The 15,255-nt window shown below is 45.1% G+C and overlaps 1 protein-coding gene across 1 annotated transcript in view; it reads right to left on the minus strand.

The window, feature by feature from the left end:
* Sugp1 (SURP and G-patch domain containing 1) overlaps positions 1-15,123 on the minus strand; it is a 33,294-nt gene extending 18,171 nt beyond the window's left edge. The window contains exons 1-4 of the mRNA XM_075987279.1: positions 14,986-15,123; positions 8,516-8,687; positions 5,005-5,105; positions 2,260-2,484 (exon numbers count right to left, since the gene is read on the minus strand). Of these exons, the coding sequence (XP_075843394.1) occupies positions 2,260-2,484; positions 5,005-5,105; positions 8,516-8,687; positions 14,986-15,019 (532 nt within the window). The 5' untranslated portion in view covers positions 15,020-15,123. The remainder of the gene's footprint in view (positions 1-2,259; positions 2,485-5,004; positions 5,106-8,515; positions 8,688-14,985) is intronic.
* Positions 15,124-15,255: the final 132 nt, after the last annotated feature.

Here is a 15,255-nt window from a genome sequence, read left to right on the forward strand (position 1 = left end):
ATTGGGCTAGAGAGATGGCTCAGTGGTTAAGAGCACTGGTTGTTCTTCCAGAGGACCTGAGTTCAATTCTCAACAACCATGCGATGGCTCACAACCATCTATAATGAAATCTGACGCCCTCTTCTGGCCTGCAGGGACACACGCAGGCAGAACACTATATATAATTAATGAATCTTTAAAAAGAAAAAAAAATAAAGGCGTGCATCACCACTGCCGGCTTTATGTTTTTAAGTGTTTGCCAACATGTGTACCTGTGTGCTATGTATACAGCTGTTACAAATGGTTGTGAGACACCATGTGGGTACTGGGAAACAAACTTGGGTCCTCCAAAAGAGCAGCAAGTGCTCTTAACTGCTGAGCCATCTTGTCAACTTTTTTTTTAAATTTTTTAAAAATAGTTATTTATGTATGTATGTATGTATTTATTATGTATACAATACAATATTCTGTCTATGTGTATGCCTGTAGGCCAGAAGAGGGCACCAGGCCTCATTTCAGATGGTTGTGAGCCACCATGTGGTTGCTGGGAATTGAACTCAGGTCCTTTGGAAGAGCAGGCAATGCTCTTAACCGCTGAGCCATCTCTCCAGCCCTTCTTTTTTTAATTTTAACTTCTGATTCAGGGTCTCTCCGGAGCTTGCCAAGTCCACCAGGTTGGCTGGCTAGGGAGTTCTACCTGTGCCCACATCCCTCGCACTGGCTTACAGAATGTGTCACCACATCCAGCATTTTCTTTTTCCTCTTCAGTGTGGGATTTTTGATCAAACTTAGGGTCTCCATACTTAGGAGCCACAAGGATACCACACACTTTCCTGACTGAGCTATCTTTCTAGCTCTAATAATTCTCATTTAAAAAACTATCACACACTCTGAACGGACACTGGGTGGACTTCATTTCATTGTCTTGAAGTTGGCTCCCAAGCACTCTAGACATGATCTCTGGTGTTTCTGATGGACGGCAGGTGATCCCATAATCTCTTAAACCTTATGCACTCACAACCAGCCATATTTTCAAGTGGTCTGAGTTTGTGTTGTTGGAAAGTGGTGTACTGCATCCTACTTTCGGGGCACTAGCACACCACTTCCTCATGCTCAATCATTCAATCACTATCTCAGAGATACAATGTTAAGTTTGTGTGTGTGTCCGTCCCCCAGTAGGGGTTTCTCTGCCTTGGCTGTTCTGGAACTCACTCTGAAGACCAGGCTGGCCACAAACTGACAGAGATCCGCCTGCCTCTGCCTCCCAAGGGCTGGGATTAAAGGTGTGCACTACCACTGCTAGTTGTTTTTTTAAGCACGCTGACCCTGAACTAGTTTAAGCCTAGCCTTAAATTCCTGATCCCTCTGCTTCAACCTGCTGAGTGCTAGGATGACAGAAATGCATCACCATACCCCAGTTTATGCAGTGCTGGGAATGAAACCCAGGGAATCTACACATGCTAGGCAAGTACTTTATCAACTGAACCACACCCACAGCCTGAGACTATCTCTTTACTGTTGGATTAGCTGCCTGTTTGAGGCAGGTGGAACTTGCTTTTGTATTTCTCCCTGGCCTAGTCCTGAGGCTGAGTCTGTTAGTCACTGTATTGTCATGTCCTTTTATGAATGTCATAAAACAACAGTGCAAAGAAAATACTGCACTGTTAGTGATGTCTGGCCATTAGAACTTTACTTTCCTCTCACATGCACAGCAAGACTCCCGCCTGATCACTATGTATAGAAGTGTAAGGCCATATCAGTTGACGCCCAAAACAGGTGCTAAGGCCTGGAGATGGGCCCCTTGTGAGGCGTTAACATAGCATCGGCAAGGACTTAAAACCTAAGAAGGCATGCCTCCAACCTACTCTGGTGACCGTCATTCACAACAGGCTGACTTGGTCCTGCTGTCACAGAGCCTTGTTCTGAATGATACAGAGCGGAGTCACCAGAAGAGAATGCCACTGTCAGCCTGAAACCAGAGACCACCTTCATCATGTGAGAGCACATCCTCCAATCTTTACATTCTGACCCTCTGGCCCCAAATGTAGACACAGTCATGAAGCTTCTGCCTCAGTTGACATGAGGCCCTGTCCAGGAGAACCTTGTATGATGAGCTGTGACACTGTTCTCAGAATGGGGCTAGTGTCCTTGGCAGGGCTCAGCCAAGACTTCCCAGGATGACTCACTCTGTTCAAACCCCAATCACAGCACCTTGAGCCAGGCTCTGGCCACACCTGCCATGACAGTGGTAGAAGGAGCCAGGGCCATCCCACAACTTACCTTTGATCTCCAGCCATTGCTCATAGTCCTCTTCTTCATCATCATCATCATCAGGGGATTGGAAAACGCTTGGGCGGTGGGCAACAGGCAACTGCTTGGCATGTGAGTAGTTCTTCACAGGGCCCAGTGGACTGCCCAGCCCCAGGCCTGTCCGCTTGCTGAGTAGGAGGGGTCTCTTCAAGGTGCTGGGTGTTGGCATGCTGGGAGGGGCACTGGGGAGAATATCTGGGCCAATACAAGAAAACACACATTGGAGATCTGCAGAGGGCAGTGCTGTGGACACACCCAGAAAGTATCATCATGGCTACAGTCATCTTCGAGCATGCCATGGCTGTGCAGATGCACTAGACCTGTCTAGGCCAGAGAAAGTGGACTGAGGCACAGGAGAGAGGACATTCAGGGTATCGAGGTGCAAGAGGATATGCCAGGGCTTGGCAGGTGGCAGGTCTTGCTGGATGTGCCTCTGTACACCACAACCAGAATGGAGAGCAGTAAGTGAGATTCCAGGTCACAGCCTCCTAAACCTGAGGGTAAAGGACTTAAACAATGTGTCCTCCTCTGAAAACGGCTGATTTACAGTCTCTTTCAGTAACAATGAGCTCCAATTGGGCTGTGTGGCTTCCTTATATCTGGATTTTCACCCACTGGGGCAAACTGGAAGATATGCTAGGGTACACATAGCCCTTCTCCTAAGACCCCACATGTGGACAGGACCAGGGGTTGAAGACCTGTAATCCCAGCAACTTTTGAGACAGTGGTGAAAGGTGGAATTCAAGATCAGCCTGGGATACATAATGAGTTCAAAGGCAGCCTGAGCAATTAAGTCTTGTCTCAAAATGAAAAGCTAAAACAGGGCTCTTCTGTGTGGCAAAGCACTTGCTGAGCATGCACAAGGACCCAGGTTTGATCCCCAGCACTGCAAAATAATCATCATAATCCCATGGGTACAATTAAACCCACGACAAGGCAGGGAACCAAGCTCCTTGGGGAGCAGCACTGTAGCACAACTGGGCACATGGACTACCGCACTGGAGGCTCCACAGTTTGGCTTACTGTCCAAAGCCTCAGTTCCTAAGTGTAAAACAGGGGTTCCTGGCTATGTGATGCTTCAGAAGCTGAACTCAGCCTGAGATCTATAGGTACCCTCTGAGTCTAAAGAGAACCCTCTCTCACCAAACACAAACAGTACCACACTGCTGAGAACAAGACGACCAAGACTGTCAGACACGCCCAGTGCTGCTGGTGGTGTGCACCTTTAATCCTAGCACTCAGGAGGTAGAGACAGGCTCTGTGAGTTCGAGGCCAGCCTGGTCTACAGAGTGAGTTCCAGGACAGACTCCTAAGCTACAGAGAAACCCTGTCTTGGACCAAAAAAAAATCAGGAGCTTGAGGGATAGCCCAGCAGTTAAGGGCACTGATTGATCTTGTAGAGAACCTGGGTTCAGTTCCCAATATTCATATCAGTGATCCTCTGGCTTCCAAGGGCTTCTACAACCACAAGATGCACGTGAACTCTTACAAGCCCACATAAATATGAATTAAAAATCAAATCTAAAAGTCTTAATGAAACAAAAAATGCCAGGCAGTGCACCTTTTATCCCAGCAGTCAGGAGGTAGAGGCCAGGACATCTTTTTAAGTCTAAGTCGAGCCTGGGCTACATAGTAAGTAAGTAAGGCTAACATATTGAGATTTGCCTTTTTTGTTATTGTTATCTATTTATTTCAGATTTTTTATATGTTTGAGTGTTTTGTCTGCCACATATCTATGAACCATGTACATGTCTGTTATCCCCAAGATAAAAGTGTGTTAGATCCCCTGGAGCCTGAATGGTTGTGGGCCACCATTGTGGTGCTGGGAAATGAACTTTGGTCCTCTGCAAGGGCAGCAAGTGCTCTTAAGAGCAATTTAAAAAAGAGATCAGAAGGCAGGGCGTTAATGGCTCATTTCTTTAATTCTAGCACTCTGGAGGCAGAGGCAGGCTGATCTGAGATCAAGATCAGCCTGATCTACAGAGTAAGTTTCAGGACAGCCATGGCCACACAGAGAGACCCTGTCTTGAAAAATAAAAGCAGGGGCTGAAGAAATGGCTCAGCAGCTAAGAGCACTGGCTGTTCTTCCAAGGGACCCAGGTTCAATTCCCAGCACCCACATGGTAGCTCATAACTGTCTGTAGTTCCAGGGGATCTGACACTTTCACACAGACACGCATGCAGACAAACCACCAATGTGTGTGAAATAAAAAGAAATAAATCATTAAAAAGAAAAAGAAAAGCAAACAAAAAGATCAGAAGTAAAAACAACGGGATACCAAGCCTATGGATTCAGGTACGAGATAGAAGTTTTGTCGACTTTCAAAGAGACATATGGCAGCAGGGTGACAAGGATCTTCTGCCTAGGCTATTATGAAGGAAGATGAGCGATAGGGCAAGGCAGTGGCCTGTATGGTGCCAAGTGCAGGAAGCACTGGCTAGAGATGGCACTCAATAAACTCCTGTGAATTGTTAGGTGACTTGGTCATTTCCAGGATGCCTCCTTGGTCCTGCACCATCCACAGCAGGCCTGATGCTGGAGTACAACTGACCCTCACCCCACTGGGGACCCTCTAGGCCCATTATGCGACATGCAGAAACCTGTCTGCCATCCCACAGGAGAAGATTGAGGGCACTTAATGGACCTGTCATCCCTGTAATGTTCCAGGGAACCTGGGGGACAGAAGCTGGGGTGAGAGGGCTGGCTGTACTCACCTGTGTTTGCCTGTGCCTTCTGCAACTTCAGAAACTGCTGCAAGAAGCTGCCATCATTGGCAAACTTGTTGGAGATACAGGAGTTATGTGCATTGGCAATTCTAGAACCAAAGCATGGATGAGAGTGAGCTGTAGAGGAAACAGAGTGCCAAGGACAGGGCTAGTGCACTGACATTCCTGGCCCTACACCCATAGCGTGTTCTTCTGCTGAAGACAGCCAGACTGCAGCCCCAAAGATGTTGGGGGACAATGGTTATGTGCAGGGAGCACTCATGTATATAGTAGGCCGACACCACTTTTGCCTTGGTGAAAATAAGAATGCATACATTTGGGTTATCTTGGCTTGAATTCCAGCCCTGTGGTCTTTTTCTGCACGGCATATGTCCTACTGGATTAATTACAACCTGGCTTATTGTTCATCATGTATTATAGCTAACTCTAAAGCAGGAAGTGCGTGCATCTTATGACTTTAGTTTTTTTGAGACAGGGTCTCTTTGTCTAACAGCCCTGACTGTCCTGGAACTCCCTCTGTAGACCAAGTTGGCCTCAAATTCAGGGATCCACCTGGCTCTGCCTCTTGAGTGCTGGGATTAAAGGTGTATACCAAGGTGGGCGGTAGTGGCGCATGCCTTTAATCTCAGCACTAAGGAAGCAGAGGCAGGTGGATCTCTGTGAATTTGAGGCCAGCCTGGTCTGCAGAGCAAGTTCCAGGACTGGCTCCATAGCTACTGAGAAACCCTGTCTCAAAAAGAAAAAACAAAAAACAAAAAAAGGTGTGCACAACCATGCCCAGTTTTGTGGTTTTGTTTGCTTTTGTGACAGGAACATGGCTGGCCTTTATCTTCCCAACTGCATCTCCAAATATAAAGACTGCAGATAACTACCACCAAACCTGACTATTTTTCCCCCTTAAAACTGTGTCTCACTATTCTGAGTGGGCCTAGAACTCACTATGTAGCCCAGGCTGGCCATCAATGTGCAAAGACCTCTTTCCTCCTTCTTCGAAGCTGGGATTTGTACAATTTGTAACTGGCATTAGTGTGTATGGCCCACATATACATACTCTGGCAGAAGCTTCGATAGGTCACACAATCACAGGGAACACCCACAGCGAATGCCTGTGAGAACTGAAGGCATCTGCTATATATCGTGCTGCAGTAGCTTGCTCCTTATTGTTGTTTGAGAGACTGTGTCATTCTGTAGTCTCCCTGTCTCAGTTGCCTGAGTGCTGGGATTTCATGCAGAAACATCTACCTGGCAAACAAACCAACAAAACTTTTCTGTGTCTTTTTTTTTTTTTTTCCAAGACAGGGTTTTCCTGTAGCTTTGGAGCCTGTCCTGGAACTAGCTCTTGTAGACCAGGCTGGCCTCGAACTCACAGAGATCCGCCTGCCTCTGCCTCGAGTGCTGGGATTAAAGGTGTGAGCCACCATCATCCAGCTTTCTGCATCTTCTTTAGGCAGGTGCAACAGCTGTACCTTGTGAACCTGCTTCTTGGGAGGCTTAGGCAGCAGGAAGACCTGAGCCCAGAAGGAAATAATGAACTGCCATCTCAGGATGAAGAGAACTGAAGCTTAGCGTTTGCAAGTTGTAACAATCAGCTGTTAGAAAAGCACCCCAAGATTTATTTGGCTCTCAGGGTTGAATGACATTGGCTTTTCTTTGTTTCTTCTATTTCTTTGATTTCATATCATGCACATAAGTGATTTTAAAATATTTTTAAAGGGGCTAAAGAGTTGGCTCAGTGGATAAGAGCATTTGCTATTCTTGCAAATGACCTGGTTTGATTCTCAGCACCCACATGGTAGCTCACATCTATCACTTCAGTTCCAGGAGAGCTGATGTCCTCCTCTTCTGACCTCCTCAGGCACTAAGTATGCACATGATATACAAACATAAATGAAGGCAAAACACTCATACACACAAAATAATGAAATAAATATTTTCAGAAAGAATTTAAAATTTATTTAATAATATTTATTTATTCTATGTGCATTATAGTTCTGTGTACCATGGCATATGTGGAGGTCAGACAACTTGCAGGATCTAAAAGCTATCAGTGTGTACCAGGGATTGAACTCCCCTAGGTCACAGGCTTGGCAACAAGCATCTTTACCCACTGAGCCATCTTGTTGGTTCACAGGTTCTTACCAAGTTTAACAATGAAAAGGTCCTTGTTTGCTTCTTGGTTTTAATATCAAGACAAAAGCAAAAATTCAAAGCTTTCTGATATACCAGAGAAGCCTCTGCTCAGAAAGCAGTCTCCTGCTTAGTGGCTGAGGCCCTGGAGGACCCTAGTCAGACCCTGGCATTGTCCTCACACTATTCCTGCACCTAGGTAGAACTGCATGGCATCTGCATGGGACACACAGTCCTCCCGTGTCCTGTTAATGATCTCTAGATGACTTAGAGTGACTACTGCACACAGATGCCATGCAATCACCTGTCAAAGTGTTGCTTAGTGAATATGCAGAGAAGATAAAACTCAGCTGCTGAGACTGTGTGATCCCAAAACTAAGGAGCGACGCAAGAAAACCTTGTCTCAAAAACTGGGACAGCTCAAGTGAGTGCCTGCCACGTGAAAGTGAAGACTGGAGCTCCATTCTCAGAATCCATGTGAAAAGCCAGGAAGAATGGTGTGCAGAGACAGGAGTATCCCTTGGGTTTGTTGAATGCTAATTGGTGAGTTATAGGTCAGTGAGAAGTTTATCTCAAAAACAATTAAGTACGTGGCTTTAATCCCAACACTTAGAAGGCAGAGGCAGGTGGATCTCTGTAAATTCAAGGCCAACCTGGTCTACATAGCAAATTCTAGGCCAGCCTGGATTACATAGTAAGACCCCGTCTCAAAATAAAATAAAATAAAATAAAATAAAATAAGATGCCAGGTGACACTCATGCTTATCTGAAAGAAACTCCGTCTTGAAAAACAAAAAAGACAATCAAAATATAAACAGCTCCTAAGGAAAGAGACCCAAGGTTGTCCCCTGGTCTACACATGGGTACATACATGAGCAAGCACACATATATAAATACAAACTAAAATTTAAAATATAAAAAGCACATACATGTTTAGGATACATATGATGCCCCCTCCATTTTTTCCCCATTTCCAAAGATGTAACGCAAGGCCTCAAGTAGGCTAGGCAAGCACTCTACCACTGAGCCATACCCTAATCTGGGAATAGACTTAATACCACTGAACTATGGTGACAATAGCAATGCAAGGCTTATAGGCCTGTAATCTAAGCTCACAGGATCATAAGGGGCTTTTGTTTTCTGAAACAAGTTCTCATACGGACCAGGTTGGCCTTGAACTTAACAGCCAGCCAGTCTGTTCCAGTACCCATATGACCTTCAATTTGGGATGTTCCTGCCTTTACCTCTAAAGCTCTGGGTTCACAGGGATAGAGCACTACCCCGGAGTCTCTGCACACTAATCCCCACTTTTACTGTCACACCATCCCGCCGCACTCAGACTCTGCTGCCCTAAACCTCAGAATCCACTTACTCCCCAGGATGAGGGGGCTGTGGACTGGACGCATGACTCTGCCTGGCTTTCTGTTCCATTCTGGCCTCGATCTCCCTCTTCTTCTGAGCGATGAGCTCTTCCTGGTGGAGGATGTTCATATTCATCTTTCCAGACTTGGGCTGTGCCATCCCGAACCAACGATTAGCCTTTCCTGGGGAGAGAAAAGACAGGGATCAGAAAACACTTTTGCTCCATTGTCTAACAGCAATGATGGACCAGACAACTACAAATGCTCAGGGGACTCAAATGGTCACTTGTTCATTTCTTCAACAAACGCTTACAGAATAATCTGCCATGTATATAGCATTGTGCTAGGCTCTAAACAGAAGTGATGAGGACTCTGTCCAGGTAGGACTCACCTCTGACTTTGAAGGCAAGAGACGTAACATGAAAAGTTAGCTGGAAGGTTGGTAGCAGGCTGAGGAAGAAGGCCAGCCTCATCTACACAGTAAAACCCTGCTGCAACGCTGAAAACATAGCTCAGTTTGTGGACTGTGTGCTCAGGATGAATGCCTAGGTGAATGATGTATATCTATAACCTCAGCACTCAGGAGGTTAAGGCAAGAAGATTGGGGCTGGAAAATTAAGAGCACTGACTGTTCTTCCAGAGGACCCAGGTTTAATTCCAGGACCCACATGTAGGCTCACAAACATTAGTAACTCCAGTTCCAGGGGATCTGACTCTACTCTGAAAAGAAAAAAAGGAGGATATAGATAAAAAGGTAGACTACTGAATCTACTTAAAAAAAAAAACTACCAGTTTTAAATGTTTTATATTGTATTGGACTTTTGTATAACATATACAAATTTTGCATATTGAGATTAATTTTGTTAAAACATACTGCATATACATTTTTACTATACAACACATTTAACAATGTAATGCAAATTTCTAGTCCTTGAAAGTTATCATTACCAACTGTTTAGGATAATAAAGAAATACAGGCTAGTAATTAGTCACCTATTATAACTGAACTTGCAGTACATTAGGTATGCTTTCAAGGTCAAACAGAGATTTTAGAAAAACAAATCATCTTCAAACAGATCTACATTTAAGATGTTTTAATAACATTGGCTCCTTCTTAGGACAATGAGGCGTGTCTGGCAGCAACAATCTACTTCAGAGAAGATAATGGGCATCAAAAAAACATAGAGTTTTACTTTCTTTGTGGCCAAAGAAAGCCAGTGGGCAAGAAAACACCCTTGCCTCGACTGCTGGCAGTATGAGCAGGACACAAAACAAAGTGACCGCCAGACACTGTCAAGACAAGGAGGGACAGACCTTAGAATATCCTGCTTCACAGAAAAGTCTGTCAGATATGCTAGGCCTATAGGCGTAAGATGGATGCCCCAACATTGCATAGGAACTTTGGGTGACTGTCCAAGCAGCCAGCTATTTCTGTCATTTCTCACATTTTTTAGAAGTCACTTGTTTGCACTTCCTGCTTACTAAGTTATTATTATTTCCTTCTTTGGTCTCACAGAAAGCAAGTTATGATAGAAAAGAAATACAAGACTGGCTTCACCAAGATAGGACAGATATCAAGTATTTCCTCTGAATTTGTCAAAAAGCAAATGAACTGGACAGTTTGATGTTTTTATGGCCTATATATATTGTACTTATCACATAGTTTTTCTATACTGTATAATTAAGAAATATAGGTTGTTAATGGATAATCATCGATAATAGTCATGTTAGTTAGATTTTCTAGATATATAGAGATATATTTCAGATAGGCATTCTTCATATCTCTCAAAGGCTGCAGAATATGGCATTTAAAATATTTTAATAACTTAGGACTTTTCATGACAATGAGACATGTCTGCTCCTGGCGGCACCAATCTACTTCGAGAGGAAGATGGGCATTGAAGAGGATCCTTATGGAGTTTGATAGCCATTTGGGCAAGAAACTGCTCTTGCCTGGACTGTTGCATAAAAATGGACACAGAGAACCCGCAGAGAGAGGACTGCTGAACTTGCCTAAAGGTGAGATGGTCTTTCGGGGTTCCTGATTCATGAGAGTCTGCGAGACATTCTGCAGGACACAGTAGAAAGTGACTGAACTGTCTTTGGAATTTCCTGCTTGATGAAAATGCTTGCTGGATACTATGGGCCTGAAGGCTGAAGATGGATGCCCCAACAGTACAAAAGAACTTTGGGTGACTGTCCAGGCAGCGAGATGTCTCTGTCATTTCTAGAGTTTTGGATTTCTTGTTTGCTTAGGTAATATTATATCCTTCTGGAGTCTTTGATGGAGTTGAAAAATGGTTACTTATAGTTTTCCTTAGTTATAAATATTGTAACTATAATTCTTACTTGATAACTGTTTTGTTATATGTAATCTTACTATGTCAAAATGAAAGCCTTTCTTTTTTGTTTTAACAGAAAAAGAGGAAATGATGGGGGAGAGTCTTCTGTTTTGTGTTAATTTCATTGGTTAAATAAAAAGACTGCCTTGGCCCTTTAATAGGACATAAAATTAGGTAGGCGGAGTAAACAGAACAGAATGCTGGGGGAAAGAAGCTGAGTCAAGGAGTCGCCAAGATTCTCACTCCCGACACAGCCGCAGGTTAAGATCTTCCCTGGTAAGTCACCTCATGGGCTACACAGATTATTAGAAATGGGTTAGGTCAATATGTAAGAGCTAGCCAATAAGAGGCTGGAACTAATGGGCCAGGCAATGTTTAAAAGAATACAGTTTCCGGGGCTGGAGAGATGGCTCAGTGGTTAAGAGCATTGCTTGCTCTTCCAAAGGTCCTGAGTTCAATTCCCAGCAACCACATGGTGGCTCACAACCATCTGTAATGAGGTCTGGTGCCCTCTTCTGACCTGCAGACATACACACAGACAGAATATTGTATACATAATAAATTTTGAAAAAAAAAAAAAAAGAATACAGTTTCCATGTAATTATTTCGGGGCATAAGCTAGCCATGTGGGCACCTGGGTGGCGGGGCACAGTCCCGCCCTCCTCACTACAACAGTTATAGCCTCCTTTTTTATTTTAGATAAAAAATGGGAAATATAGTGATATTTTATTTGTTTTAATAAGTAAAGACTGGCTAAAGATCAGGAGGGCAAAGCTAAGCCACTAGAGGTTAGGCAGTGGTGCCTCACACCTTTAATCCCAGGATTTGGGAAAGATGCAGATGGATCTCTGTGAGTTCAAGGTCACCCTGGGTTACACAAGATCATTGCTGAAAACAAATCCAGGCAGTATAGGCTCATGCCTTTAATCCCAGTACTAGAGTAAATATAAAATAAGAGAGAGAAGTTTAGCCTGTGGCCCCCCAGCCTTGGTAGAGGTAAAATTTCTCTAGTGGTTTGGCTGCTTTGCTTTTCTGATCTTCAGGTTGAATGCTAATATCTGTCTCTGGGTTTTTATTATTCGTGCTACACCTGATACCCTATCTTCCACATTGAGACATAGGTTCTTTTTTTTTTTAAAGATTTATTATGTATACATTGTTCTATGTGCACTCATGCCTGCACACAAAAGAAGGCATTAGATCTCATTATAGATGGTTGTCGGCCACCATGTGGCTGCTGGGAATTAAACTCAGGACCTCTGAAAGAACAGGCAGTGCTCTTAACCTCTGAGCCATCTCTCTAGCCCAAGACATAGGCTCTTGATGCTCAAAGCTATGCATTCCAGGCTAGGTCCTTTGTAAGCTTCCAGGAAACATCTTGGCTTTGCCTCCTATCTCTTCTGGTAATAGGAGCATAAGGATTACAAACTGTGTTATAAGGCAGCCATGAATTCTGGACATCAAGTTCAGGTCCTCATGCTTGTATAGTAAGGACTTTATCCAGTGATCCATTTCTTCAGCCCTCCACAGGTAGTTTATTTGAATTTATTTAGTTCTCATATAGTTCAGATTTATCTCAAACTCACTGTACAGCCAAGAATAATGTTGAACTTCCTATCTGTACCTCAAAAGCAATGGTCTGGGGTCAGGCTTCAAACCTGTAGCTGTTTAGTGACAGAGTGGTTCAATTCAACCTTTTGGGATGGAGTATCTATTCCATTTTGCTCCCTGCAAATCATACTCGTAAGTGATAAACATCTCTAAATCCTCCTCTATCTCTGTGATTTCAAGGCCAGCCTGGTCTACGGAGTGAATGCCAGGATATGCTTCAAAGCTACACAGAGAAACCTGTCTCGGAAAAACCAAAACCAAACAAACAAACAAACAAACAAAAAACAGTGGTTCTCAACCTGTGGATCGCAAGCCTTTTGGGGGGGTCAAATAACCCTGTAAAGGGGTCGCACATCAGGTATTTGCATTCTGATTCATAACAGTAGCAAAATTACAGTTATGAAGTAACAACAAAATAATTTTATGGTGGGGAGCCACCACAATATGAAAACTATATTAAAGGGTCACAGCTTTAGTGTTTTGATTACAAGTGTGGGTTACCTCATCAGCCAACTTTGTGTTTTGTGTTTTTTTTGGTTTTTCGAAACAGGGTTTGTAGACTAGGCTGGCCTCGAACTCACAGAGATCCGCCTGCCTCTGCCTCCCAAGTGCTAGGATTAAAGGCGTGCACCACCACTGCCCGGCAGTGCTTTTTTTTTCAATAATTTATTTATTTATTATGTATAGAGTTCTGCCTGCATATGTGCCTGTATGCCAGAAGAGGGCACCAGATCTCTTAACAGATGGTTGCTGGGAATTGAATTCAAGACCTCTGGAAAAACAGTCAGTGCTCTTAACTGCTTCCAGCCCTGGTTATTCTGATGTACAGAAAGTGCACAGAAAGAAAGATGACCAAGACAAATTGCTGGGTTCAAGCAAAGATGACAGTACCAAATGTGGTACTATACCGCAGCCATCCAAAGTCAGGAGGTGCATGCTTTCCAGACAAGCAGGGGCTTAGTGAGACTTTGCTTCATTGAACCGGTAGCACAGCCTTTATATCCCAGCACTGGGGAGGTAGAAGCAGACACATCTATGTGAGTTCAAGGCCAGCCACAGCTATGTAACGAGATCTTGTCTCAAAACAAAAACAAAAATAGCATTGCAGTCCAAACATTTCCAGGGAAATTCTATTTTCCTAATTAAAAAAATTATTTTGAGTTCAAGGCCAGCTTGGTACCTAATTATGAAAGATTGCGAGTCAACACATGTGTGCCAGGAATCAGACTTAGTCCTAGCGATCCTGGATCTACCTCTGGTAGACCAGGCTGGCCTCGAACTCACAGAGATCTGCCTGCCTCTTTCTTGTACAGACCTGGCTGGTCCTCAATTCCGAGGTCCACCTGCCTCTTCAGATTTTGGGATTAAAGGTGTACACCACTGCTTCTGTCTCTGCCTAATATTTTGGGACAGAGGAGCTCACAGAACCTTGAGCTCTCTGTTTCAGCGAGGACTCTGCCGCCAAGCCCCAGGAGCCCACAGTGCTGTAGTTCCATCTAGATTTTACACGAGTGCTGGAGATGGGAAGCTTGGTCCTCATAACCCGGAGCAAGCACTTTAACCACTGAGATGTCTCGACAGCCCTTCAGTTGCACATGTTGAAAGCAAGGCTGACTCCCAGGCACTATCACAGCTGGCTTCCCTGGTTATCTCCATTTCTTTACGGCAATCCCAGTCCACTCCTCTGAGGGGAAACCTCTGCCGTCCTATAGATCACATTTCAAACACCTGTGCTCAAGAGAGGCCTTTCATGGACTTGGAGAGATGGCTCAGTGGTTAAGAGTGCAGGCTGCTCTGTAGGAGCCTCAAGTTGAGATGCCAACAAACATCCAGGTTCCGGGGGATCTGAAATCCTCTCTAGTCTCCGTGGGAACCCACGTGCGTACTCTCACGCAAAACATAAATAAATACAAATAAGTAAATAAATAAAACTTAGAGCCTTCCCTGGCCTTCAGTGTATTAGCAGCATCCAAGCCAGACCTCGTCACCAGAATTAGTTCTTTGTGAAATCTGCTCCCCGACGCTTGGCACACAGGACTTGTGGGAGCAGACGGGGAAGGGCCACTGCATCCTGTCCTAGAGGCATATGCTAGCCCCGTGGCCAAGTGGGCTTCCATAGCGTGTGAGACCGTGCCCTCCCTGGCTGCCCCGCTGCAATTCTGAAACGCAGATTTTTTCTTTTTCCACAAAGGGTAGCTGCCACCTGAAGGGGCAGCTAGGCTGTCCTCGGCTGGCCGCTATGGATGGCACCGGCCCGAGAGCAGGCATTGGGAAGGCCCGCGCGGGGCCACCCGGCGCCTAGGCCTCTGGGGAAGACACGGGATTCTCCTCAGCCCCGGGTGAGCGGCCAGCAAGCCGAGTCTGGGGTCTCGGGCGACGAAAGGGGTGCACACGCCGTTACCGCAGGTGGCCGAGGGGCTGAGGCAAAGAGTCCGCGTGTCAGGCCTGCGACAGAAAAGGGGGTGAAGAGGGGTACGTGCAGCCGCGGGAACCCAGGCGGGGGCCGGAGAGAAGGCGGGGGCTGTTACCTGCAACATCCCGGTTGTCCATCTTGAGACTCATCCAATCCCACAATGCTCCGGCGCCACCTGAGAGGAGGGAGACTCAGTTATAGTGCGCTTGGTCTGATGGGAAATGTAGTCTTCTTCCGTTGACACGTCCAACCCCTTCTAGGACACCAAGAATCTTCTCCACAAAAACTCCGGCGTCGATCCAGGAAGGTGTGTCACTTTCGGTCGCGAGGATGCAGAGGCGTCGTCCTTTCCTCAGACTCTCCCTCAGTCGCAGCCACTGCGAAT

The sequence above is a fragment of the Microtus pennsylvanicus genome, chromosome 9 (genome assembly GCF_037038515.1).
Source record: "Microtus pennsylvanicus isolate mMicPen1 chromosome 9, mMicPen1.hap1, whole genome shotgun sequence".
NCBI classification, from domain to species: Eukaryota; Metazoa; Chordata; class Mammalia; order Rodentia; family Cricetidae; genus Microtus; species Microtus pennsylvanicus.